Genomic DNA, 25,856 nt, shown 5'->3' with positions numbered 1-25,856 from the left:
TTTATGGGCTCCGGTTGGAGCTGATAGAAAAGTCCACGTTCTAGGCTGGTGAACATTATTATTATTTTCTTTACGTCAAGAATTTTAGGGTTTGGAGGCAGTTTTAATTATGTGACCTGCAGTCGAGTCATAGCCAAAGAGCACGACAATACCTAGGATGATGCAATACTTTTAAATACCATTTGCAGACAGGCGTCTTTAATGGATCTCTTCGGAGTTAATAGCCTTTCAGATCCAGGTTTCATATTTTGTGGAGGAAAATCTATACGTCAGCCTGATAAATTCTGTATTAGGAACAATATGCTTTTCCATGAGGCTAATGTTTTTCCTGTGGAGATCTCAGATCACCGTGCATTGCGTTTTCTTTTTATATTTGGGCAGATTGCTTAGGTTGGGAGCCAGAGGCCCGTGTGTCAAATCATTTCTCAGCTGAGGACGAATCGTTTAGGAGAGATTTTTCAGGTGGTGATGGAGAGGGTGGAGGATTACAAGGCGTCTCTTTGCTCAAGTGAGCTGGAGTTTTGCCAGGGAAGCCAACACAGCCCCACCAGACACACAGGAGAGTCTGACCCTTCTGATTTTCAACACATGCCTGAAAGGGCATCAGCAAAATGAGCTGCTAAAGCCCTTTTGCGGGCTGTGGGGCAGGTCCTGTGGCTGTGTGAGCATCCCGGGTCTCTTGTTTCTCACCACCCTGCAAAACTCTTCTTCTTGGGCATTTTCAAGAGCTGCTGGAACCAGCCTGGTCCAGGGAGGGGTTGCAAAAGAGGAAGATACATCCAACCACTTCTGCTGCACAGAAGGAGGGGGACAGAGGAGGTTGTGCTGCCCATTATATTTCGTAGAATCATTTTGGTTGGAAGAGACCCTCAAGATCATTGAGTCCAACCGTTACCCCACCCCTGGCACTGCCCCATGTCCTGAGAACCTCATCTCCGTCTGTTCAACCCTCCAGGGATGATGACTCCAGCACTGCCCTGGGCAGCCTGTTCCAGTGCTTTACAACCCTTTGGGGAAGAAATTGTTCCCCAGATCCAACCATATTCTCCCCTGGTGCAACTTGAGGCCGTTTCCTCTTGTCTTATCACTTGCTACTTGGGAGAAGAGACCAACACCCTCCACCTGGAAGCCTGGAGGTTGATGTAGAAAAGTGGGTCCCTTGCAAAGGGGGACGTGAGTGTCTGAGGGTCACTGCCAACCCACGGGGAAAAACCAGGGCTGCCCACGCAGGCTCAGCTCCTGGGGACATCCTGTGGTTCCTGTGGTGGAGGATGGGGTGGAAAACCCCACAGCAGGGACCCAGTGGGTTCCCCTGGGGGATTCCCTATGGGGCACCGATCAAGCGCAGGCATTTAAAGCTGCACGGCGCCTTTGATCATCTAATGAATCAGCCCATGTCCAGCGCGTGCGCGGGCAGATGTTGAGGTCGCCTTTGTCAGCGTTAAACTCCCTCTTCAAAGCATTTGTGGGGAAATGAGTCCCCTTTCAAGATAAAGACGTAACACCGGGCTCCCTGGCTGCCTCCGGCAGAGCCTGCGCTTGCCGGCGAGGTGGGCGAGTGGGGAATCCTCCCGCAAAGCCAGCGAGCAATTGCAGGGAACACCAAGACATATTTCTTCCCGCTATTTCCCAGTTTGCTTTCTGGATTTCTCCTCTGGAAAATGGTCCGTAACTCCTGTTACGGTTTGGATTTTGGGAGAGGGGGGACATCGCAGATCAGTGGGTCTCTGATGCTGAGTGGGTAGCTGAGCAGGCAGGAGACTGGTGCTGTCACATGCCTGCGCTGTCTCTTCTATCTTTAGATAGGATATTAGGAAAACGTTTTTCACAAAAAGGGTTGTCAGGCATTGGAGCAGGCTGCTCAGGGCAGTGGTGGAGTCACTGTCCCCGGAGGAGTTCAAAAGACGTGTAGATGAGGTTCTTAGGGACGTGACCCAGTGTTGGGTTAATAGTTGGACTTGATCTTGAGTGTCTCTTCCCCAAAATGATTCTGTGATTCTATCTGGGAGGTGGTCCTGATGCTATGGGCTTCGTTGTGCTTCTGCTGTCACTCTGTCCCACCAGTCAGGCTTTCCCTCTAAGCCTCCATTAGGTAAATGGGAGTTTAATGCATGGCCCCAGGGGCTGGGAGCAGGGCTGGTGGCACCTGTGGGACAAGGTGAGACGATTCCAGCCCTTGTATCACTGAGCTCCTTGCTGCAGCCTTTCTGTCTGGCCGTGCCCGGTGCTGCCCGTGCGTCTGGGCTGCCGCACACCCAGTGCTGCTTGTTTCCAGATGTTTACAGATGCTTTCTGTTCAAAGGCACGGACAGATGGCTGCAAGCAGTTGAGTGAGTGTATCTGAGTTAGCACAGCTGAGCTGCGAGGCGGTGACAGATCCCTGTGTACTCCTGGGCTGGGGCAGGTGGAAAATCCCGTAGGATGGCCCTGGAGACCACGCGGGATAACCTGGTTTATGTCATGTTTGTTGTGAAGGAGGAGGGCTGGTGCAGCCTGGTGGTGTCTTTCAGTGAGCGGAGACGGCTGAAGGTGTTTCAAGAGAATTACATGCTTTTGCCCATCTTAAAAACCAGGGCCTGATTCTGCAGCCTCCAACCAGCGTGCTGGTGGGTGCCCTGGACCACCCTGCATTGAGTGCACCCAGCCGCTACCCTGGGAGTAGCATTCTTGGCAAAACCCAGCAAGGGTGGAAAAGCATCGAGCTGGGATGAAAGGAAGGACAGAAATGCAATTGCTTGAGATGGGCAGGGAGGGAGGGGGGTGGATCTCTCACCCCACAGCTCTCCTGGCTTTGATTGGGAAGGGGCTGGGGGGGGCACTGGCTGCCTCTTCCTGCTGCTGTTCAGCATTTTCCCACCCCATCCCTGGGGCAGAGATGGATATAAAGCCCAAAGCACCACAGTTCAGCGCCTCATCCCCGACAGCTGCTGCTCCAGATGCAGGCTGTGCCGGAGCTGGGGATTTGCAGGGGATGGATCCTCCTGCCAAGAGGAGTCTGAGGAGCAGCCGGGGGGCTCGCAGGTGGGCCGCGCTGTGCGTGCACGGATGCTGTTTCCATCAGCACTATGTTTATCATTTCCCTTCTCAGTGAACCTCCTCTGCTCCGGGTGCCATTGAACTTGTCCCCGTCCCTCCTTCCTGCCCTTCGCTCTGTGTCCTTCTTCCAGGAACGCGGCTGCTCCATGGAAGTAGCCCCAGTGTGTGAATGTGTGTGTGCACATGTGTGCAGTGCTCCTGTCTCTCTGATATTTTCTGCTCAAGCTTATCACACCCCTGTGGATACTCATTTTATTTTCTGCTTTCCCTGCTCTGGGGGAGCTCTGGGTCCCTTGGGGCATGTGGTGCCCCTGGGGCTGGGACTGCGAGAGGGGAGAGGGAGCGAGGAGTCCAGATCCAGCGCTGCTGCCTTCCTGTGCTTCCCATCAGCTGCAGTTTAGCTTGGGATCAGGTGTGGAGACAGCTGTGACTTCACTGTTGTAGCCAGAGCTGCCCATGCATCCAGCAAGGAGCCAGTCCCCAAAACCACCCTCACCTCTGGGCTCATCCTGCAGTGATGCTCGTGGCCCTGCACCCACCCTGGAGATGTGCCCAGCTCCGAGGTGACCCTCCCGCCGCCCTCTCTGCACCGCTGCTTTCCTGCAGCCAGCTCAGGCGTTTCCCTCCATGGCCTCAGCAGGTTTGGGATCGGTTTGGGAAGCGGAGAGGAGCAGCGTTGGACAGGCTTGACCCAGCTGTGTAGCGAGTTGGGGGCAAGCGGGGAGGCTGCGGGGGGGACTCTGGCTTTGCCCCTGGGTCACTCGGAGGTGGGCAGAGCTGCCTGCAGGGCTGCCTGCTCTTTCTGGGGGATGTTGGGGGCTGGTAGTGAGCCTGGGCTTGTTTTGGGATGCAACACTTTGCGCAGAGCGATCCTGAAATGCAGCGCTGAGGCTGGTGCGGCTCCTCATCCATGAGGAGGCAAACAGGGGCACCACTGGTGGGTCTGACCCCCTTTCCTTTACCCAGCCTGGGTTTCAGCTCCACCTGGCCCCTGGCAGGGCTGGGAAGGAGACAGATGGGGACCAAGCTGTGGGTCCATGTCTGCACTGCACCCCAGGCATCGGTTTTCTGCCTGGTTGGGCTTCTTGCACCCCCGGCACGCTTTGGGGAAGGGGGGGTGGGATTTCAACACATGAAGGAGAACCTCTTTCTAATTATCAGGAGTGATGAAAGCCTCTTTAGGCAAGAAGTGATGAGGGAAGAGTGCCTGACCGTGGGAAGGAGAGAGACGGCACAGATGGCATCACGCTGCCGAGCAACCTGCTGCTGTGCCGGGAACAGACAGCAGCGACACACGGACACACCGGGGATACGGCCCCGGACGGGGAGCCCTGCCTCGGCTCCTGCCCTGGGTTTTGGGCAGCCTTGCAGGGGGTCGGGGGGTCAAACGGACATGCTGAGGCTGGAAATGGGGTTTCACTGTGTTCTCGGCGTCCAGGTGCTGACTTGCTCGCTGCTTTACAGTCTTTGGCCAGCTCGGGGATGCTGACCCAGGCAGGCTCGAAATGCAGTGGAGATGTGATGGAGCAAGATGTGCGATGGGGAAGTGCTCGTACGGCAGCATTTGATGTCCTTACGGCAGATGGAGAACCTCGGCAGAAGGGAGAGTGTGAAAACCATCGCTGTGGATGAGGCTTTAGAAACGGCTCGGTTCAGTTCAAAGCAGCTGGGAGGGCTGGAGTAGGAGGGGGGATCCCTGCACCTCGGGGTGTATGTGGAGGATAACCTGAGATGCTTTAGGTCCTTTGGCAAGTGGAGACCAAGAGACCAGCTGGGAATTGCAGTAGTTAGATGGCAAAGGAGATTCTCAGGTGAGAAGGGTCCTGAAATAGCCAAGATTTGGCTTTGGCCTTGAAGAGCTGCAGCTCCAGGGACCGGGATGTCCAGGACTGCACTGGATGCTTCACCCTGCTGGTTTGAGGTACTTCACAAGGTGGTGGAGAGGGAACTGGGGAGTCTTTTTGTAGACACTGAAAGACCTGATGGCTGGAGAATCTCTCCTTTGCGGAGGGCCAGTTTTGTGGGAGGTTGGTGGTTTATGCTCCGGTGTGTATTGCGACTGCTTGTACCAGATCCTCTTTTAAGTGATCTCTCTGTGGTTGCTCTACTTCCATGAGGGTTAACCCATGCTTTTACTTTTCCTTCCACATCTTGGATTTGCCTGCCGGAGCCCTTATCGGGAGGGCAGGAACCCTCCTTTCGCTTTTTTTGTGTCCCCCTCTCCCCCTCACCCTCTGCACCTCCCTCCATCAAAGCAACCAGAGATAGGAGGCTACGGCTCTGCTTTTAAGTCGAATCTCTGCAGCTGAAATAAAATTGCATAGATTTGCATAAGGAGCATCTCAATTAGCATATTTGTGGGTAAAGCTAAAAGGGCTGTTCATTTGGAAGTGAAAATGTGAGCGAAACATGGAAATGACTTCCAGCCCTCTTTGCAAGCAGCTTAATTAAATATTTCCTTAGTGTGTGCACATGGGTTTGGGAAGCTCTTGCTGTGTATGTAACGGTGTGTGGAACCCCAGGGCGGGCAGTGGGGGTCCTGGGAAGCTCTGAGTGTGTGTTTGCACCCTCCCTGCCTGCACCCTCCCTGCCTGCACCCTCCCTGCCTGCCACTGCGGCTCCTTGTCCCCACACCTCCAAAGTGACAAGTCTGCTGGAGGGCACGGAATTTGGCATGCCAGGCTCTGCCACCCGAGGATCTCCCTCTCCAGGAAGGTTTTCTTTCTGTCGCCTTGCATGATGATGATGCTCTGTTTGCCCTGTCGTTTCCTGGGGGGTAGAGGCAGCGAGGCAGCTGTGATTTAGGAGCGGGGTCAGGCTGGGCTGGGCTGCCTGCCTCCTGCCATAGCCGTGTTCAGGGGAAGATCTTGCCTTTATTTAAATATAATTGCTTTGGGCCTGATCCTGTTCATGCTCAGATATGTGAGAGCAGGTATGAGCCTTCTAGGGAGAAAAACAGTGCTGCTGGGTTTTTTTTTTAAGCCAGGCTGATTATTTTTCTTGCCTTTGAGCTTATGCCTCAGCAGCTCTTTCGTGTCCTCCTCGGACCAGCCTGGTGCAGACCTGCTCAGTGAAGGTTCACTGCACCAGCATGGGACCTCGCTGCTGTCCCAGGACAGTGTGACAGGGAGGGCTCAGCCCCTTCCATGCGCTGTCTGTGGGGCTCCACAGATCCCCTGTGCTTGCAAACAGGGGTGCCTCTTGATGCTGGGAGCGGGGTGTGCTTTTGGGGGGGTTAGCAAGGCTGTTGGGGTACCACTCGTGCGGATGGTTGCACGAGGAAGGGACTCTGTATGTCCCCTCCTATGCGAGAAGAGGTAACATTTCCCTGGAGCTGGGGTTTTTTTTTGGTAAGAGGGGTGCAGAGCAGAGCGTGGGGCTCCTGGGTGCAGAATGTATCCCCCAGGAGGGGAGAGGGGGACACGCGTGATCCCACCGCACAAAGAACCCGAAGAAGAGGCTGGGAGAGGATGGAGGGATGGGGGGGAGCACACGCACGCGCGGCCACGAAGGGCTGAGGATGAGGGGGGCCAAGGGAGGGGGTCACACACAACCTATTGTGAGCGGCTGAAAGGCGCTACAGTCCCGAAATGTTAATCTGACCCAACCTTTTGCCAGTTATAATTTTCCTCTCAATGAGCCTGCATTAATCTGGCCCTTTCTCCACGGTTCCCCCGTGGTGCAGAGCCCTTGTTCTGCCGCCTCTTGCTAAAATTGCCTTTCAGCAAACCCAAATAAAGCTCCCAAAGTCTGGAGCTCGGCCCCCGCGCAGGAGCGGGGTCAGTTTGCCAAGCGGAGGAGGGAATGTGGCTGCTGCGGCACAAAACCCGCCCTGCTGGAAAGGCCGTTCCCCCTCGCCCTGCCATGGGCAGAGCCCGAGAGTCTGGGTTGTGCAGGCATTGAATCATAGAATCATAGAATAGTTTGTGTTCCCGGCTCCCCCAGTGCCCCCCCTGCCATGAGCAGGGACATCTTCACCAGCTCAGGTTGCTCAGAGCCCCGTCCAGCCTGGCCTGGGATGTCTCCAGGGATGGTTCATCCACCACCTCTCTGGCCAACCTGGGCCAGGCTCTCACCACCCTCAGGGCCAACAATTTCTTCCTCATGTCCAGCCTGAATCTCCCTCCTTTAGTTTAAAACCTGCACCCCTTGTCCTATTGCAACAGGCCCTGCTAAAAGCCTGTCCCCATCTTTCTTATCGGCCCCTTTTAAGCACTGAAGGGTGCAATAAGGTCTCCCTGGAGCTTCTCCAGAACCTCCCCTCCCAGCCTGCCAGCACACAGCCCTCACCCCATGCATGGGGGGTCCTTCCCACCCAGAGATACGGGGTCATCGATGGATTCTGTTCTGCTGGAGCATCCCCAGAAGTGCTCCCCTGGACCCGGCCTCACCGTTGCCCTAACGCGGCCACTTCTCTCTCCCCGCAGCTGCCTGTCCTGTGTCAACGGCTCCTTCCCCTGCCACTGGTGCAAGTACCGCCACATCTGCACGCACAACGCCGCCGACTGCTCCTTCCTGGAGGGACGCGTCAAGCTCTCTGAGGTAAGGTGATGCTGAGCCAGCTCCCTTCTCCTGTCCTGGTCCTGTCGTGGTCCTCTTGTGCTACAGGGAAGGGTTTAGAAGAGGGAAGCCCGCTTTGGAAACCTTTCCCAACACCTTACCAGCATGCTGGGGCTGCCTGGCAGGTGCTGCTGGGACTGTGTGCTGATGGGGAGAGGCTGCTTGGGAAGTCAGGCATAGCCAAGTGCACTTTAGGCTGAATGAAAGGAAAAATAAAGGCAGAGATGCTAAAGCTTTTCCCTTTGATGTTTCTGAAGGGAGCAAGCTTGAAGTGTCATTGCAGAACAACTTGTTTTCAGAGAGGGGAAGGTTGAAATCGGTAAAACAAACTGTTTTGCTGCACCTCACGCCTTCTTCGGCTCAAATGCTTTGCTAAGAAACATGTTCTTTTGCGGGGGTTCATCCTGTGCAGCATCTGTGACACCCACCGAGGAAACCTGTCACTGGCAGGAGGTCCCGGCGTCCCCAGCCTGTGCTGGCTGCTTGGGTTGGGTCTGGAGGTCTGGCCAGGAACTGCTGGCTCTACAGTAAATGCTGATTTGGGCCCTGAAGGGAAAGTTTTGGGAGGGTTTCTCCTCTGTCCCTGTCCTGCAAGGGGGCTCTAGTTGAACTTACCTGGATGTCCAGTTGCCTGTGCAGGTGGAAAGGTCCTGCTGCCTGATGGCTGGTGCTGGGAGCAAAGCTGTAAGCTGTTCTCACGGGACCAGCTCAGATGGATGTTGTCCTGGAGAAAACGTTTGCCCAGCTCATCTCAGATAAAAATTCAGTCTCTGAGCTCTGGCAGAGCTCGTGTCCGAGCAGCCTCCCAGGCCAGGACTGGTCCCCAAGAGCAGAGGTGAACAAGAAAGTCTTGTCTCTGCTTCACAGACCATGTGTGAAGGCAAGCAACCGAGATGTCTCTGCAGCCTGCCTCTGCATCTCCCCACTCGGGAGCAGCAGCGCCGCTGAATGAATCTCCATCCCTTGTAATTCATGTCTTATGAGGTCTGCCCTTGTCCTCAGTGAGAACCTCTGGGCTTGTGGATGCCTTTCTAGATCAGGGGTGTTGTCCTCACCATGTCCCCCTGCTTCCATACTGGGCTGGGAGCATATGTGGAGTCAGATGAATCCCTCTGCAGCTGTGATGCCACAATTATGTTTTTTTTCCCCTTCCTCTCCCTCTGTCTCTCTCATCACTTGAAGAGCTCTCTCATGGGAGAGAATGGGTGAACTGGGCCATTATTCAACCATTGTCCAGCCACCAGCAGCATCCTTGTTTTTATGCCAGGGATGGGATGGATGGAGGAGCATCTTCCCCCCTGCTGGGGCTGAGCCCTGCACGGCTTCTCTGCTCCCTTGGCTTGACCCCCCACACCCCTGTGCAAAGCCGGAGCACCTGGGCCTGCTGCCTCTCCCAGGGGAGATGCTGTGTCTGTGGGGTAACATTTGGGCTTTTCCACTGTGCTCATGGGTGCTTGTTCCTGTCTGTCCTGGGCCAGAATGAGTCCAACGCAGCAGCACAAGTGGGGGATTCAGGAATGTGAGAAGATCAGAAAAAGCTGTTTTCTCCCAGCCTGTGCCCTGAAGAAATCCGGTGAGGGACTGGCCTGTCCCAGGCGTCCCCGCAGCCTGCTCTGGAGGTCACGCTTCCCACCAGACCTGGCATTGCTTCTGCGAACGCCACACATGATGTCCAGACCGCTGGAGCCCAATGGCTCTTGTCTGTCCATTCCCCTCGCTGAGGGCACGGGGAGGCTGCTGGGCTCTTCCCAGTCCCCTGCCACGTGAACCCAAAAGCATCTGGCTGTACCCCCCAGGGATGTTGTTTTTGGGATGTGTGCAGCTGCTTGGGAGCTCGTGTCACCCCCACGCACGGGCAGGCTGTCCCCCAGCAGAGCTTTTGGCCACCCTGGGACCTGGAGTGGTGCCTGGTTTGAGGTTTGGAGCTCCTGGCTCAGCCTGTTTGCACATTGCTGTGGCCTCAGCAGTTCCTGGCGGGCATGGCGAGACACCCCCAGAGCAGCTGCTGCTGTGGGCTGCGTGTCCACGCTGGGATGAGACATCCCATCCCCATCCCCGGCCATCCTGGTCCCCAGCAGCGTGGGGTGGTGGGTGGGGGGACTCAGTGCAGGCCTGTGGCTCCACTGGACAAGTTCATGGAATAGTTTGGGTTGGAAGGACCTTCAAAGCTTATCCAGTGCCACCCCTGCCATGAGCAGGGACATCTTGACCCAGCTCTGGTTGCTCAGAGCCTTGTCCAGCCTGGCCTGGGGTGTCTCCGGGGATGAGGAGATGGTAATGGTAATGGTAGATGTACAGCCCCATCCTCTCTGTGGGAAGATGTCTAACTGGGAGGGTTATTTTGAACAGGATTTGGTCTGTGTTGGCTGGAGCATGGTGGGCACTGGTCAGGGGAGGCAGGGATGGGTTAACAGTAGCACTGAACTCTGTCTCTGCTGCTTCCCATGGGTGGTTCATCACAGTTTCCTGGGTGGAAAGGTGGCTGTTTTGTAGGCAAACACAAAGAGTGACCCACAGCACTCTGTCCTGGGCATGCCAGGGCTGTTCACCTGGATTTCGGAGGGTGGAAAGGAAGGAATGGGGTGTGGGCACCATTCACATAAATGTGCCTGGGAACGGCAGCAGCAGGAAGGATGTCCCTGCCCGCTGCCTGCGATGGCTTTGAAGCCTTAGCTCTGGATATCACTCTCCTCTGTGGCTTGGTACAGGGCTAGGAAAGGGGAGAGTCCAATAGTGAGCTACAAAGATGATGAAGGGGTCTGGAGCATCTTTCTTATGAGGAGAGACTGAGAGAGCTGGGGCTGTTCAGCTGGAGAAGAGAAGCTGAGCGGGGATCTTATAAATGCTGATAAATATCTCAAGGGTGGGTGTCAAGAGGATGGACCAGACTCTGTTCAGTGGTGCCCAATGTCAGGGTGAGCAGCAACAGGGACAGACTGAAGCACAGGAGGTTCTGTCTAAACTTGAGGAGAAACTTCTTTACTTTGAGGTGCCAAAGCCTGGCCCAGGCTGCCCAGAGCAGGTGTGGAGTCTCCTTCTCTGGAGACATTCAAACCCACCTGGACGTGACCCTGTGTGATCTGCTCTGGTGACCCTGTGTTAGCAGGTGGGCTGGACTGGATGATCTGCAGAGGTCCCTTCAACCCCAACCATCCTGTGATTCTGTGACTCTAAAGCTCTTACTTCTCCAAGCAAACCTGGACACCCTCATTATGTTCTCATCGAACTAAAAAAAGGGTTTTAATGGAGAAAATCAGAGTTGTGCGATGTTTGGGAATGTATGTGTCAAGGTCTTGCTTTTCTGCTTGTCCTATCCCTTTGTAGCTCTCTGCTCCTGGGAGCCGGGGCTCTGCTGGGGGGGCTGTTCTTGGCAGGACGGGAAGCTCTGGAGACTGTGCAGAGCGTTCCCGAGGGATGGGCAATGCTGGGGCGAGTTTTGTCAGCGGGTTGGAATTGCTCGTAGGGGAAATGAGTTGTCCCAGTGCCCCCACCCCTCCGGGCACCCCGGGCGCCCACCAGCACCAGGTGCATCCTGTTTGGGCGCAGACTGACATTTTTGCTGGATGAGACACTTCTGCCGGCAGATGCGGAGCATGTGACGTTGCACGGGGGGAATCGGCTCAAATGGCGAGTCAGCAAAACGAGCTGCCTGCGCGGAACACGTGTCCCCCCCGCGCTCCCTGAGTGTCCGTGGTGAGCCCAGCTGGGGTGGCAAGGACTTACCCACCGCCCCACTGGGTCAGCAGCGATAATTAAGGAAAATAAGGAGGTGGAGGTGTTGGGGAGCGAGCTGGGACCTGATCCTCACCAAGTGCCTGTGTGCCCCGTGGGGAAGGCATGTGCCTGGGGAATGCAGGCTTGTGAAGAACGGGAAGCTTAAAGAGTAAAACAAGTTAGCATTTTCTGTCAATATTTGCTAAATGAAGTGATTTCTTTTTCATTTCTCTGCATCATTTGAAAGCTGGATTAATCCTACCAACTGAGATAAAGCCCAGTGCTGTGCAGGGTCCAGCCCGGTTCGCTGCGGGGCGGCAGGAGGCAGCTGGCCAGCATTGGTCACGCGGGGCTACTGGTGGCCTTGGGGCGAGAGCTGCCACCGCGCCGTGGCCGTCGGCAGCCCTGTGAGAGCAGCAGGGCAGCTGCTGCCGTTTCTGGTTTTGGAGCAGCTCATTTCGGCACACTTTATTCCCCCTTGACGTTATTTCAAGCCGACACTTCCAGGACTCTCTGTCGTAGGTGCGAGACCTCCTCCCGGTTCGGCAAAGCCGGTGTGGGATTGCATCAGGCTGTTGTTGCCAAAGTGGCACCCACCAGGGGACGCGGAGCTGTTTTGCTGCCTGAGCTCATTTATTTTTGCTCCCTCGTGCTCCCCTGTGCTTTGCACACAAGGCTCACTGGCTTCCCCAGAGCGGCTGGGAGCCTGTGGCTATTAAAAGTCGATGGCTCCTTCCCCATGGAGCGTGTGGGGGTGCTGAGCCCCTCGCTTTTGCCTTCCTCCCCACCTTGGATGCACCAGCATCCCCTGGCCAGAGGCTCTGGCTTCTGGGCAGCCTGCAGCCAGGCTGGTTGGGGTGACACTGATTCACTGCTAGAAGCAGCAGCAGCAGCAAAATTCGCTGCAGATCAGATTCTCTGCCACGCTGCGGGAAGCATGTTGCAGTGTCAAAGGGAGAAAAGGCTTTTCTGTCCACTTGTGAAGGAAGGGGGATGGAGGCTGTAAAGAGGGCTGAGAGGGTAGCCTGATAACGCACAGCCCAGTGGGCGTTAACTCTGAAACCTGCTGACTGCAATGATGACATTAAAGCCCATCTCATTTATGCCCAAACATTTGCTGCTGTTTCAGTGCCAGATTGTGAGTCCCACAGCTGAATCTTCTCCCCATCTCCCACCTGGATCAACCCGAGCTGTTGAAAACACCCCACAGCGATGCCACTGGATTCCTCAGTGCTCTCCTTTTCTGTCTCGAGGGCTTTGGTCATAGGTTTGGGGTTGGCTGCTCATAAGGATTTACTCAAGCATGTGCTCAGGGTGGTGTTGTTGCAGCCAGTCAACCAAGTGGGGGACCATGGGGGTGCTGGGGAAGACTGCATGGTGTTCCCTGCTCATCGATTGCCCCTTGTTCCCCTTACAGGACTGTCCCCAGATCCTGCCCTCCACCCAGATCTACATCCCCGTCGGTGTGGTGAAGCCCATCACCCTGACGGCCAAGAACCTGCCGCAGCCGCAGTCGGGCCAGCGCAACTACGAGTGCATCTTCCACATCCCCGGCGGCACCACCCGCGTCACCGCCCTGCGCTTCAACAGCACCAGCATCCAGTGCCAGAACACCTCGGTGAGTGCGCGGTGAGCCTCGCCGCGGGCTTCGTTAGCGAGCTGCTCATTTCTGCCCTGTGCCAGGACCATCCCGGCTCATTGCGTGGCCGGGTTTGCTCTCTTGTGGGCAAGTAATGGGGGTTTCTGGTGCTTGTGGGGTGTGGGGTGGACTCTCCGTTGCTCCCCCCAGATGCTTGGGGTTGTTCCAGATAGGATCAACGCCAGAGCCCCCAAGGGGAGCCGCCAGGCTTTAGGAGCGCTTCCAAGGAAATTGGCTTTGGAAAGCTGAAGAAAGTTGCTTGGTCTGGAGCCAGCTGGCCCGGACGTGTCGGAGCCTTGTCTCCCCCTCCCCTCGCCTGCTCTTGCTTCCCCCTGACACCGAACTAGGACACCCCCCTTCACAAGCAGGATGGAGCTGACACCTTCTCCATGTCCCCCTGCACACACTCCCCTGTGCAGCCGTGCCTGCCAGCATGTCCCCACCGTCCCCTGCAGCCCCTCTGTGTCCCCAGCTCCCACCCACAGCTGCCTCATCCCCCTGCCTGCCCTCCATCCCGGCCTTGCTGATGCATTAGATTGGATATTAGGAACAATTTCTTCGCGGAAAGGGTTGTCAGGCATTGGAACAGGCTGCCCAGGGAAGTGGTTGACTCGCCGGTGTCAGCACCAGTGTCACGGGCTGCGCGGCCTCTGCAGCTCCTCTCCGGACAGATGGGACAGCTCGAGGTGCGTCTGCCCGCTGTACGGTCCACACACAGAGCCGAGGTGACCGATGTCTTCTCCTGGGCTGACAGTGGTGGATGTTTGACCTGAAAATTGCCAGGGATGCCGGGAAAGCAAAGCAAATTGGCTGTAGATCGCGTGGGAGGTGTTTTGGGCCGTGTGGGTGCAGGAGCGGGCGGCAGCAGCTCCGTGGGGCCGTGGTCTCAGGCAGGAGACGTGGCTTTCAGGCACAGGGTGGCTTTGCAGATGGAAGAAGAGAGTTTTGGCTTGTAAAAAGCTGTCGTGCTTTCAGGGTCTGCTCGCCTGCTTTAACGGTTGAGGGCATTTAGCCAGGCTGCTTTATGGTGTGGGGATTCAGATTCACACTTCCGCGACGCTTGTCTCCTCCGTGTCTTTTTTTGCAGTCCATCTGGCTGGCTGATCGCACTTCAGGCTCGTGTGCCGTCCCCCACCGGTGACCCACATGGTTCTGCCATCGCGATTCGTTTTTTGGGTTAGGATTTTGGGTCTTGCTTGGTGTGGAGGACAATGGTGAGTGGAGAAATAGGGCAAGGATGCCATCCCTCCCCAGCAGGGACAGAGGGATGGATGTCCTCTCCTCGGGAAGGCATTTCAGCACACTATGCAGGAGTTCAGTGGGATCTAAACAAGAGGTTAATTACTCTGCGGAATTAGGGATGTTTTCCTGAATCACGGGTAAATGGAAGGGATAATAAGTCAAGGCGCTTAAAACTCTTCGTCTTTTATTTAGTTTTAGTGCTTGTCAAACTCCAGTGGCTTGTTAGTGCTTTGAAGAAAGGACATCTTGGTTAAATATTCAGCATTAAGGTTTGAGTGTCGGCTATAAACATTATTCGAGACACCCAATAGATCTTCAGCAAACTCAAGGGAGACCAGGCCTAGTGTTCCCTACGCATCCCAGGACAAAAAAACAGAAGCAGAAAAACCCTTTTTCCTCACTTTGGTTTCTTTTTGCTGTTCAGAAGGAAAGCAATCCTAAAGGTTTTCCCACATGCTTTGTAAAGAAGCAAAAAGAAAAGCCTAATTATGAAATTCTTTGCTGGTAAACTTTTTCTTTCTGTTAATCGGTTGCTTTAAAGCTTCTGGAGTCAGACATTTCCAGGCTTGCTGCTTGCGGTGGTGGGTGGAGGAATGGTCACCTGTCTTCATGTGTGCTGGTAACGCCCAACATTTACATTTCCCAAGTGTGTCTACCTTGGGCCATTCTTTCTTATCTGCCATCCCTCGATGTGGCTCGTGCTTCTGACTGCTGCAAAAAATTAATGGTTTTGCTGTTGTACCACAGTCCCGAATCTACAATGCTGCTTGTAACAACTGGACTTCATTTGATTTAGTGCTGGCTTTGGCAACATGGCTACAGGTGTTTCTCGCTGGCAAGGATTTGGCTTTTTCTCCCCAGAATGTTCCTCTTAATGTGAAATAGCCCCAGAGCTGCTCTTTCCCTTTAAATGTAAAAATAGGAAGAACCCCTGATCTCCTTTCCATGAGCACTGAGTTTGTCATCTCAGCACTTTAAATTAAACCTCACGCCTCAATTATTTCCCTTCCCTTTTAACCCAAGCCCCGTGTGGCGAGGAGCAGCTGTGTCACCTCCTTGGCTCCCTTTTGACTCTGTCCTCGCTGATCCACCCCCCGCCCCCAATTTTGGCTGCGGCTCTGGAGGTCGCTGCCCTCTGGCCAAGCTCGAGTCAGAATGTTTGTCCAACAGTTGGGATGTTTGTCCGTGAGCAGCTTATCCTTGTGCCAAAGCCATGTGGGTGCAGAGCTGGGCTGGCGGGGTGGGCACATGGGTGGTACCCAATGCAGATGCTGAGGCTGTGATGCCCAACCCCAGGCGCAGATGCTGGGAAGGCAGACCTGGTAGATTTACATTTTCTGGGTATTTTTGTGCTGCGGTGGGGCCCGGGTGTTGCTCTGATGTCTTCTCAGTGTCTCTGGTTCTCACTTATGCCCTGCCGAATTTTGAGCAGGAGGAATCCGGGCGAAGTAGCTTGCATATAGTGGGGGAGGACAGGAAGAGATTTATATTAAAAGGAGATCCAGAATCAGAGGCCAAGCGTTACTGTCAAGTTGTGCCGTTATGTGGATGACGGTATTTTACTAGGCCTAGGGTGTATTTATAGAGGAACATAAATCATACACACATGCCCTGTTCTGAGCGCCTCACACCTCCAGTATGTGTATCTCTAATTAACCAGCCATGGAGAGGGAAGCAGGATTGGAGCCCACAACCCCAGCACCGTTCGCCAACAAAGCCGCGCTCTCCGTCCTAGCAGTGCCTACATTTATCTTTCCTGCAGCAGTGTTTAAAGTGAAAAGGGAGTATCAGGAGAGTTTGATAGGATCCAATTAAATTCCAGCAGATAAAATAATGATGAATTGCAGTTGAGCCCTGGCGAGACGCGATGTACATTACTGCCGTCCCCGTAGCGCGGGGAAGGAGTTGAGGTCATCAACTACAGAAAAATAGGACACAGCTGCAGCCCAAGCGCTCCTCCAGAAATGCAGCCCAGGGGGACGGCGCATGTGGGAGGGAGCGGGGGCTGCGAGGGAAGTTTGGATGTGTGGGTTTGCTGGCAGAGGGGCAGCCCCCCCATTACCGTCCTCGCGGTTGTGCAGGTTGTGGCTGCAGTGGGGTGGATGCCCCGTGGCCAGGGGGGTTGCGGTAGCCCAGGGGCCACTCTGCCTTGTCTGGGCTGGGAAGGGCTAGTGCCTTGGCTAGTTGGCATGGCGCTTGCAGAAGCATCTCCAAGTGCATCTCAGTGTGATCTGCCCCCAGATTTGGGGAGCCCCCTCGCTGCTGTGGCTCTGTCCCCTGGGAGCGCGGCTCCCTGGAGGCACCTTCTTGGGGAGCTGAATCCCTCACCCCAAGGGGAGGTGGGTGGCTCTGGGTGCCCGTTGCTGATGGGTGAGCAGTGGGCTTGCTGGAACCAAATGTGAGACCTTTGGAGTGGTAGCACCTACAACTCTCATATCCCCCTCATGGGAATGGAGTAGGTGTGACAATTGGAGCTGGGACACTCACGAGGTTGTCCAACTTGGCAAGATGCTTGAGTTCAGTTTTGGTTGAAGAGCCTTGAGAAGCGTTTGGTGAGGAGTCCTCTTTCCTGAACCACATTCCTGCAGAAGGAGACCTTGCTGAGAATAGCTGTGTCCAGGTCAGCGGGGCTGCTGCTGGTCCTCTGTCAGCCCTTCCACACTCGCCTTGTGGGCTCTTCAGAAAAGATGGACAAGGCTGTGGCTGCGTTAGGTGAGGAGCCAAGCTGCTCACATCTCTGCTGCCGACTCAGTTATGACACCTTTTCCCCCATCCCATTCTGTGGGGAGCACACTTCTCCCTTGGGTGCTGCTTCTCTCTTGGGTGCTGTTGCTTTGCACTCAGGGCTGTGCCTGTTGTGTTTCGCTCCCAGAGCAAATATCCCTTTCCCATAGCTTGGCCTGGAGACAGCTGTAGGGCTGTGCCACATCATCCTGTGGCACAGCCAGGGGGTCCTGGGTGGCTTTGTAGAGTCAAATGTGGTCTGATAGCCAGGTTGCCTGGGTAGGGGCATCCCCTGCTCACCCCCCAGTCTCCCCTCCTGCAGCTCATCCCAGCTCGCTGCCAGCCACAGCCATTGATTAACTGGGAAGTTAATAACAGTTAAGTGTTTAATGGATGTTTAGCGGCCCCTTAGCTAGAAGCAGGGAGGAGCCAGCAGGATGGGAAAGTTGAGAGAAGGGGACAGAGCTGGGGAAGGGGCTGGAGCACAAGTGTGATGGGAGCGGCTGAGGGACCTGGGGGGTTCAGCTGGAGAACAGGAGCTGAGGGGAGACCTTCTGATCTCTGAACTGCCTGAAAGGAGCTTGGAGCCAGGGGGGTCGGGCTCTGCTCCCCAGGAACAAGCGCCAGGAGCAGAGGAAACGGCCTCAAGTTGCACCAGGGGAGGTTGAGGTTGGATGTGGGGAACAATTTCTTCCCCAAAGGGCTGTGGGGCATTGGAACAGGCTGCCCAGGGCAGTGCTGGAGTCACCATCCCTGGAGGGTTGGACAGAAGATGAGGTTCTCAGGGACATGGGGTAGTGCCAGGGGTGGGTTAACAGTTGGACTCGATGATTTTGAGGGTTTCTTCCAACCAAAACAATTCGATGATTCTATTCTATGACCTGCTGGCAGTCCGTGGGCTCTTGTCATGGGACGGACAGGTTGGTGGGTACCTCTCCTGCCTGACCCCCACTGCTTGTGGGGCCTTTGTGGCCAGGAAGTGGCCGCTACTTTGCTCAGCTGCCGTGGCTGAGCTGCTGCCACCTCCCGGCTGTGCCCAGGGGTGGGGATGGCACCTTCCTGCCCACGCTATGGCACAAGCAGCTGCCATCAGGCCTTTTGAAAACATCCTTCAAAACAAGAGGTGCTTTGGAAATGAGAGCGGGGTGGGGTGGCCCTCGGTGTCCCGTGAGGCCGAGCCCTGAGCCCCTGCAGCCGCAGCTCCTGCCCGCACGCAGCCAAGCTGCCGCTCCAGCTCCAGCATCCTACTGGGATCAGTGATGGCATCCCAGCGGCGGGCCCGCTGCCCATCTCTGCTGATGGAGACGCAGGCACCGAGGGCACGTTTTTCACTGATATCCGCATTCCCTCAGTGATCCCAAGCTGCGAACACCAGCCGGGGACACGACTCTTGCTCTTGTCTGCCACCTCCCTCCATGTCACCCTGTGTTCCCGGCCGCTCCCCACCATCCAATCTGGCTCCACGCTGAAGCAAATCCAGCGTCCTTTGCACAGTGGCCTTTCCCAGAGGGACACTGTCTCTTGTGCACGTGCATTGTTGTGTCAGGGCTGGCGTGTGAAGAGTTAATGCTCCCCCTCCCTCTCCCCCTATTCTTCTTCCTCCAACCCCCCTCCCAGAAGAACTAATTTCCAAAAGCAGCCGGGGCAGAGAGATGCAAATAAGTGTTTTGGACAGCTGCAGGCTGGATGCCTTCCCGAGATGCCAGGGCCCCAAATGAGACATGTCAGAGTACAAATTGAAAATGCCAATTTCACTTACGCTGCCACGTGGCTCGTCACAGCGAAATTCTGCTCCGGCGCCGCTGCCGCCGTCCCCAGCACGTGTTCCATCCTGCTGCCAGGGGATGGGCTCTGCTCGCTGCCGCGGGTCTGGCCAGCTCCTCGTTGTGGTCCTGCCGGGCATGTCCTCGGTGGGACAGTGGAAGGTGAAACAGATCTGGATGCCCAACCTGGTTCTGGCTCCATCTTCCCAAGCCTGGTGATGGGGATGTTGCTGAGAGGCTCTGGTTGCAGATGGTGTGGTGGAGATGTGGCTGAAGGTCCTCCAAGGAAACATCACGAGAGGTGCCGTGTCTGGGATGCTGCGTAGGAGGTGATGGGATGGGGACACAGCGGTGGAGCTGTTCAGTGCTCAAGAAAGGGTCGACTTTGTGGTTGGATGTCTCATGCCTTACAACCGCTGTGTGTGGTTGATGAGTGGCAGCGTTCCTCCACTGCCTTTGGACAGGGTGACCCCGGGGTGTAGGACCACCACCCAAAAGCTGTGGAGGTGTTCCTGAGGATGAGACTTAGCCTCCCATTTACACATTGAGGGGATGAGGGAGGGGTGTGTTGCCATAGCCATGACTCACATTGGATGTGTGCCCTGTTTGGTGTCATGTTTGCTGCTGGACTGTGGCTGGTGATGCTGGTGGTTGGGAGATACTCAGCACAAGAGGGACCAGCTTTGATGGTGAGTGAGGTGAGAAGGATTTAAGCGTCTCTTGCTTCCCACAACCACCTGGGCACGCTGACTTCTCTCATGGGCCACATCCCTGCCTCCCATGGAGGGGGCTGAGGAGAGCAGCCCCACCAGCGTGGTCCCTGGTGCTGGCTGGGACAGATGTTCTGTGGGGCAGCAGCTGGGGCGCTGCGGGAGGAGATGCTGAGGGCACCTCCTCCGGGTACGGCACCGGGGCTGTGACAGGTGACGCTGGAGGTGGTGGCAGGGCTGTGGCCGGGTGAGCCGCTGCCGGCGCGTCCGCCGCTCCCTAACAAACTCCAGCAACCCATGAATCATTCATTTAATCTCTCCTGACACGCCTGTCATTTTCTCCGGCGAGGAGCGGGGAATCTCTTGCCGGAGGAGGTCATTAGCTGTCAGGGACGGTTCCGACTGCTTTCCTGCCTCCGTATCGATTAAACCTCTCCGCCTGTGTGCAGGGGCTGTGTGGAGAATATTGATAGGGCTGCTGGGGTGTCGAGTCAGGGGAAGAGAGGTTTGGGTAGGGAGGAGGTGCTGGCTGGGCTGGAAGGACCAACGGAGGTGGGATCATCTGGACAACAGGGGGTGCTGGGGCCTGAGATTGGGGTCCCCTGGAGCTGGGGGGACAGGATCCCACAGTGTGTCACCTCCCTGCGTGGTAGCAGGGGATGGGGTGGTGATGCTGGTCCTGGAGCAAGGTATTTTGGGGTTGTCCTGTGCATGGACAGGAGCTGGACTCAGTGATCCTTGTGGGTCACTTCCAGCTCAGGCCATTCTATGATTCTACAGCTGACGGCCAAACACGGTGTGGGGCTGGGAGTGGGGTGGGTGGGGAGCACAGGGATGTTCTCCCAAGACCTTTCTGAGGGCTGGCGTGGCACCAGGCTGGCACCTGGCTCTGTCCCCTCTGTGGGAACCAGACCCACATCCCTCTCCTCTGGGTTGGTAGGAGACATCCACAGAATGGAGTCGTACGCCTCTCTGTGCCCCTCACCAAGGTGTTTTGCCTCATGGATTAACAGGCTTTCCCTCCTTCTGTCCCCTCTGGCAGTATTTCTACGAAGGGAACGACATCAGCGACCTACCTGTCAACTTGTCTGTGGTTTGGAATGGGAACTTCGTCATTGACAACCCCCAGAACATCCAGGGTGAGTGAGAGATGGGACGGGGGTCCCCCACTGTTCTTCATCCCCCTGACCGCGGTTTGCACGGGGCCTCGGGGCGGGAGCAGTACCCTGGCTGCATCCATCAGCCGCTTTCTAAACAAGAGGCTTTGCTCCAAGAAGCTTTGGGAGAAAACCTAAAGCTTTGCTGTGGCCTTGAGTCCAGGGTGCTGGTGCCTCCTGCTCATGGGGGTTTTCTCCCCCAGGAGCTGGTGGCATGCATGCAGTGGTGGGGTGAGAATGGGGCCTCTTCTCTCATTGCATGTGGAGTACTGTGTCCCCTTCTGGGCTCCCCAGTTTGAGAAGGACAAGGAGTTAGTGGAGAGAGTTGAGAGGCAAGATGCAAAGATGATGAAGAGTGTGGAGCATCTTTCTTATAAGGAAAGGCTGAGAGAGCTGGGTCTGCTCAGCCTGGAAAAGACAAGCTGAGAGGGATCTTATTGATGCTGATAAATATCTCCAGGGTGGGTGTCAAGAGGATGGACCAGACTCTGTTCACTGGTGCCCAATGACAGGATGAGGGCAATGGGCACAGACTGAAACACAGGAGGTTCCTTCTGAATGTGAGGAGAAACTTCTTTCCTTTGAGATGCCAGAGCCTGGACCAGGCTGCCCAGAGAGGTTGTGGAATCTCCTTCTCTGGAGACATTCAAACCCACCTGGATGTGATCCTGTGTGATCTGCTCTGGTGACCCTGCGTTAGCAGGGGGGTTGGACTGGATGATCTGCAGAGGTCCCTTCCAACCCCAACCGTTAGATTAAAGTTGTATTTTATACAACTCTGTAAGCCACAGGCTGGGTGGGCTGCGCTGACCCCCAGCTCCTCTTGCCCTTGCAGCCCACCTGTACAAGTGCTCGGCGCTGCGGGAGAGCTGCGGGCTGTGCCTCAAGGCCGACCCGCGCTTCGAGTGCGGCTGGTGCGTGTCGGAGAGACGCTGCTCGCTGCGGCAGCACTGCCTGGCCTACGAGAGCAGCTGGATGCACGCCAGCAGCGGGAACAGCCGCTGCACCGACCCCAAGATCACCAAGGTATGTGGGGATGGAGGGGATGGGAGATGGATTGGGAGGTGGGTGGGGATAGGGCTCTCCGGTGGCACATCACAGCAGCCAAATCTACTTGATGTTTAGGACTGAGTATCTCTTGTCGCCACTTTAATTTCCAAGGCTAAAATCCTCTCTCCATCACTCCCGTGACCTGGGTTTTCTGGCCTGTCTCCGAGATTCCCACCGCTCCTCCTGCATTTGGATGGAGCATCCCAGGAAAGCCACAGCTCTGGGTTGCTCCTCTTGTCGCCATGTGTGCATCGATAGTTCATCATCGCCCTTTCCTGACAGCTTTTATGACCTTTGTTTAATAAGATTGTGTATATTAATGTTCACATGCCTGTCAGGACGGGCTCCGAGCGCTCGAGGAGGGACTGGTGGGTATTTCTGCCGGATACCTTCTGTTTACCCACACTGGCCAAGCCTCAACAGTGTTAATTACTGGAGTCTTAGTGCAGGATCTGATCTGTTTGGGTTTCAGTGTCTTATCTGATGGAAGCTGGAAATGAGAGTCGTGCCTTCCGCGCTGCTGCCTGCCTCTCGCAGCGTACCGGTGCTGGGGTCTGCAGGGTGGCAGCGGCATGGGGACATGGGGGTGACACCTCCCCTGGACACGTCCCTGCCTGCAAGGAGTGCTGCCTGAGAAGCTGCCTGCTGGAGCACTGGCAGGAGAAGGGATCTGTTCTTGGGGAGCAGGGTTGAACCCCAGAGCCTGCATCCCTACGAGGATGTGTGGGGCTGCAGGGCTCCCTGTCTCCTGTGGCTTCTCATGATGGTTAGGGCTGAACTTCCCAAAGCTGGGCCCCTGGGCATGGTGGGAGCAGAAGTCACAGTGGCTGGGTCATACCGGGGGTGGCCCAAGGTGGCCTCACTGTAGGATGTGCCCTGTCCTCTTGTGACCAGGGCTGCAGGCATCCATGCATACTGGAGAGAGTCCAGCAGAGAGCTACAGAGATGGCGAGGGGTCTGGAGTATCTTTCTGATGAGGAAAGACTGAGAGAGCTGGGGCTGTTCAGCCTGGAGAAGTTGAGAGGGGATCTTATAAATGCTGATAAATATCTTAAGGGTGGGTGTCAAAAGGATGGACCAGAATCTTTTTCAGTGATGCCCAACAATAGGGTGAGGGACAACAGGCACAGACTGAAACACAGGAGGTTCCCTCTGAATATGAGGAGAAACTTGTATACTTCGAGATGCCGGAGCCCTGGCCCAGGCTGCCCAGAGAGGTTGTGGAGTCTCCTTCTCTGGAGACATTCAAGCCTGTCTGGATGCGACCCTGTGTGATCTGCTCTGGTGACGCTGTGTTAGCAGCTGGGTTGGACTGGATGATCTCCAGAGGTCCCTTCAACCCCAACGAGGCTGTGATTGTGTGACACACCACTCCCAGCAGCTGATGGTGTCCAGCCTCAGTAGCAGCTCTCCTGCCCTGAGTCATTGTCAAATTTTGCAATAATTTCAGGTGCATCAGGAACCAATCTGCTGCCTGCGGCTGCCGTTTCCCCTGCTCCATCCCAGTGTCACCAGTGTCACCCAGCCCTGTCCTCAGTCCCAGCAGGGGCACAGAGCCCTGCCATTCATCCCACTTAGTGCTGCAGGTGGGCGCTGGTGTAAAGCTGCCTGTGATTGCCTGGCTGGAAGCAGCCACGGGCCCACGCCTCCTGTCACCCCTCAGCCCGCCGCCGGCTGTCACACCACACCCGCCCGCTTTATTGGGCATCATCCTGGTAAATGAGGTGCAGCACCAGGGTGTGAGGTCCCCCCCTTCCCAGCTGGCCTTGGCACAGGGTTTGCTGGTGGAGAAAAACCCTTCTCCCTGCTGCCTGCCAAAAACCCTTCTCCCTGCTGCCTGCCATGCACGGAGACCTGGTGGAGATGCTTTTTGCTTTGAGGACATCTTGGGTGTGGGGACCTCCATGTTCTTCCTCACTGGCTCATCCGGAGTCGTGACTGATGCTGCCCTGTCTCCTTCCAATCCATGTCCTTGTCACCTGCGAGGCAACTCTGCCTGCAGCGGGGTGGCCAAATACCAGTCCTCTTCTTGGACACATCTGGTACCTCTTGGCTTGTTTCTGGGGGATTTGTGGATGTGACTGTCATTTGGGAGTTCTTTCCCACTCGTGGTCTCTTTACAGATGTGTTGGCATTTGTCATCACCCATCTGCTTCTTGCAGCTTGTGGGGGAGTAACACGCATCCCACGGCTGCCTGAGTGAGGTGTCTCCATGGCTCCGCTCTCTCAGCTGATGGGCTGTGCTCTCTTCTAGCTGTCACCTGAGACCGGCCCCAGACAAGGAGGGACCCGTCTGACCATCACTGGGGAGAACCTGGGCCTGAAGTTTGAAGATGTTCGCTGGGGCGTTCGAGTCGGCAAAGTGATGTGCATCCCCATCGAGAGCGAGTACATCAGTGCTGAGCAGTAAGTGCCCGACGAGGGGTGGGTGTGTTCCAGGTCACCGCGGCAGGTGGGGGACAGGGGTGCTGGTGCTCAAACACCGCCCAAGGCTGCAGAAGGTGTGGAGCTGACTGGTCTGAATTGGGAGAGAAGTGCCTGCTGGTTGTGGTCACTCTGGGAGGAGCTCCACGGCTTTGGGTAAGCTCTCTCCAGGGCTGGCAGTGCCCTGGTTTGGGTTGGAAGGGACCTTCAAAGCTCGCCCAGTGCCACCCCTGCCATGAGCAGGGACATCTTCACCAGCTCAGGTTGCTCAGAGCCCCGTCCAGCCTGGCCTGGGATGTCTCCAGGGATGGTTCATCCACCACCTCTCTGGCCAACCTGGGCCAGGCTCTCACCACCCTCAGGAGCAACAATTTCTTCTTCATGTCTGGCTTGAATCTCCCCTCCTTTAGTTTAAAACCATCATCCCTTGTCCTGTCACAACAGGCCCTGCTCAGAAGTCTGTCCCCATCTTTCTTGTAGGTCCCTTTTAAGTGCAGAAAGGCTGCAATAAGGTCTCCCCGGAGCTTCTCCTCTCCAGGCTGAACACCCCAGCTCTCTCAGCGTGTCCTCCCAGCAGAGCTGTTCAGCCTTGGATCATTTCTCTAGCCCCTCTCCAACAGTCTTTCCTGTACCGGGTGTCACTACCTTGGTTTCTCATGAATCCTACTGACACCTGGGACCTTTGCTTGGTGCCAAACCTGTCACTTTCTTGAACCTGGTTCGTCCCCATCTTGGCACAGGGAGTGTCTCGGTGCTGGGGCACTGAGTGCTCCTTCCTGCATCCCTTAGGATCGTGTGCGAAATCGGAGATGCCAGTCCGAGCAAGGTCCACGAGGTGCGGGTGGAAGTGTGCATCCGCGACTGCTCGCCCAGCTACCGGGCCACGTCCCCCAAGAGCTTCACCTTTGTGGTAAGCGCCGTGCCAGGGGACAGGGCTGGTCCCGGGTCACTTGGGGTGGTTTTCTGGGTGAACTGGACAATTGGCCATTGTTTCCCTGGGGGGCAAACAGGGATGCTTTGGGTGGGCATTTGGTAATGCTGGTTGAATTTCTCTGAGGCTGCCCACAGTCCTGGTGGCACTGCCAGCCCTCAGCATCGTGTCCCACCGTTGTCCCATGGGTCCTTCTCCTCTACCATTCCACCCCCATTTGCTTGGGGTCATGGGTTTTGGTCCCCAACCCCCCTGACACCGGGGATGCTCTTTTCCTTTGACAGACGCCCACTTTCTCCCGTGTGGTCCCAGCCCGGGGCCCTCTCTCTGGTGGCACCTGGATCGCCATCGAAGGCAGCCACCTCAACGCCGGCAGCAATGTCTCTGTCACCATCGGGGGACGGCCCTGTGCTTTTTCATGGTGAGAGGCACGAAGGGTGGTGGGAGATGCACACTGGGCACCTCTGGAGCCGGGAGGGACCCTGGGAGCCAAACCCTGCGGGCGGCTGGAGGCATCTCCACAAGAATCCTCTGTGTGTCAGAGCCTGCAGGAAGAGCCCAAAGAACAGGGATTTTTCTCTAAAAGCACAAAGCCCTGAGGCATGAAGTGGATAATTTTTAGATTAGGGATGATAATGGAGCGGCTCTTTAAATATTTTCCTGTGGTAATTACTGGTTATCAGCCCTAATCGCTGCTGTTTGCAGCAGCCGCGCAATGGGAACGCTCAGGAGCTGTTCAGCCTCTCCCAACTGCCTTTTGTTTCATTGCCTGGATTTTTTTTTTTTTTCGTTTTTTCCTCCTTTTCTCTCTTTGACCTGTCTGGAGTTTCAGCAGGGTGAGGGGCAGGTGGCTCACGGGCAGCATTGGCCACCCCTGGTCCGCCTTGACCCCTCCTGCCCCAGCAC

The 25,856-nt window shown here is 56.0% G+C and overlaps 1 protein-coding gene across 2 annotated transcripts in view; it reads left to right on the top strand.

The window, feature by feature from the left end:
- PLXNA1 (plexin A1) overlaps positions 1-25,856 on the top strand; it is a 116,004-nt gene that overhangs the window by 58,736 nt on the left and 31,412 nt on the right. For both annotated transcript variants that reach the window (XM_082060075.1, XM_082060076.1), the window contains exons 9-15: positions 7,464-7,578; positions 12,728-12,928; positions 20,431-20,527; positions 21,381-21,571; positions 23,850-24,001; positions 24,809-24,929; positions 25,235-25,371. In XM_082060075.1, coding sequence (XP_081916201.1) covers positions 7,464-7,578; positions 12,728-12,928; positions 20,431-20,527; positions 21,381-21,571; positions 23,850-24,001; positions 24,809-24,929; positions 25,235-25,371 — 1,014 coding nt within the window. The remainder of the gene's footprint in view (positions 1-7,463; positions 7,579-12,727; positions 12,929-20,430; positions 20,528-21,380; positions 21,572-23,849; positions 24,002-24,808; positions 24,930-25,234; positions 25,372-25,856) is intronic.

This window comes from Streptopelia decaocto (genome assembly GCF_964273445.1).
Source record: "Streptopelia decaocto genome assembly, chromosome: 8".
Lineage (NCBI taxonomy): Eukaryota > Metazoa > Chordata > Aves > Columbiformes > Columbidae > Streptopelia > Streptopelia decaocto.
Note: the sequence above shows the minus strand (reverse complement) of the source record. Positions and strands in the feature narration are given on the sequence as shown.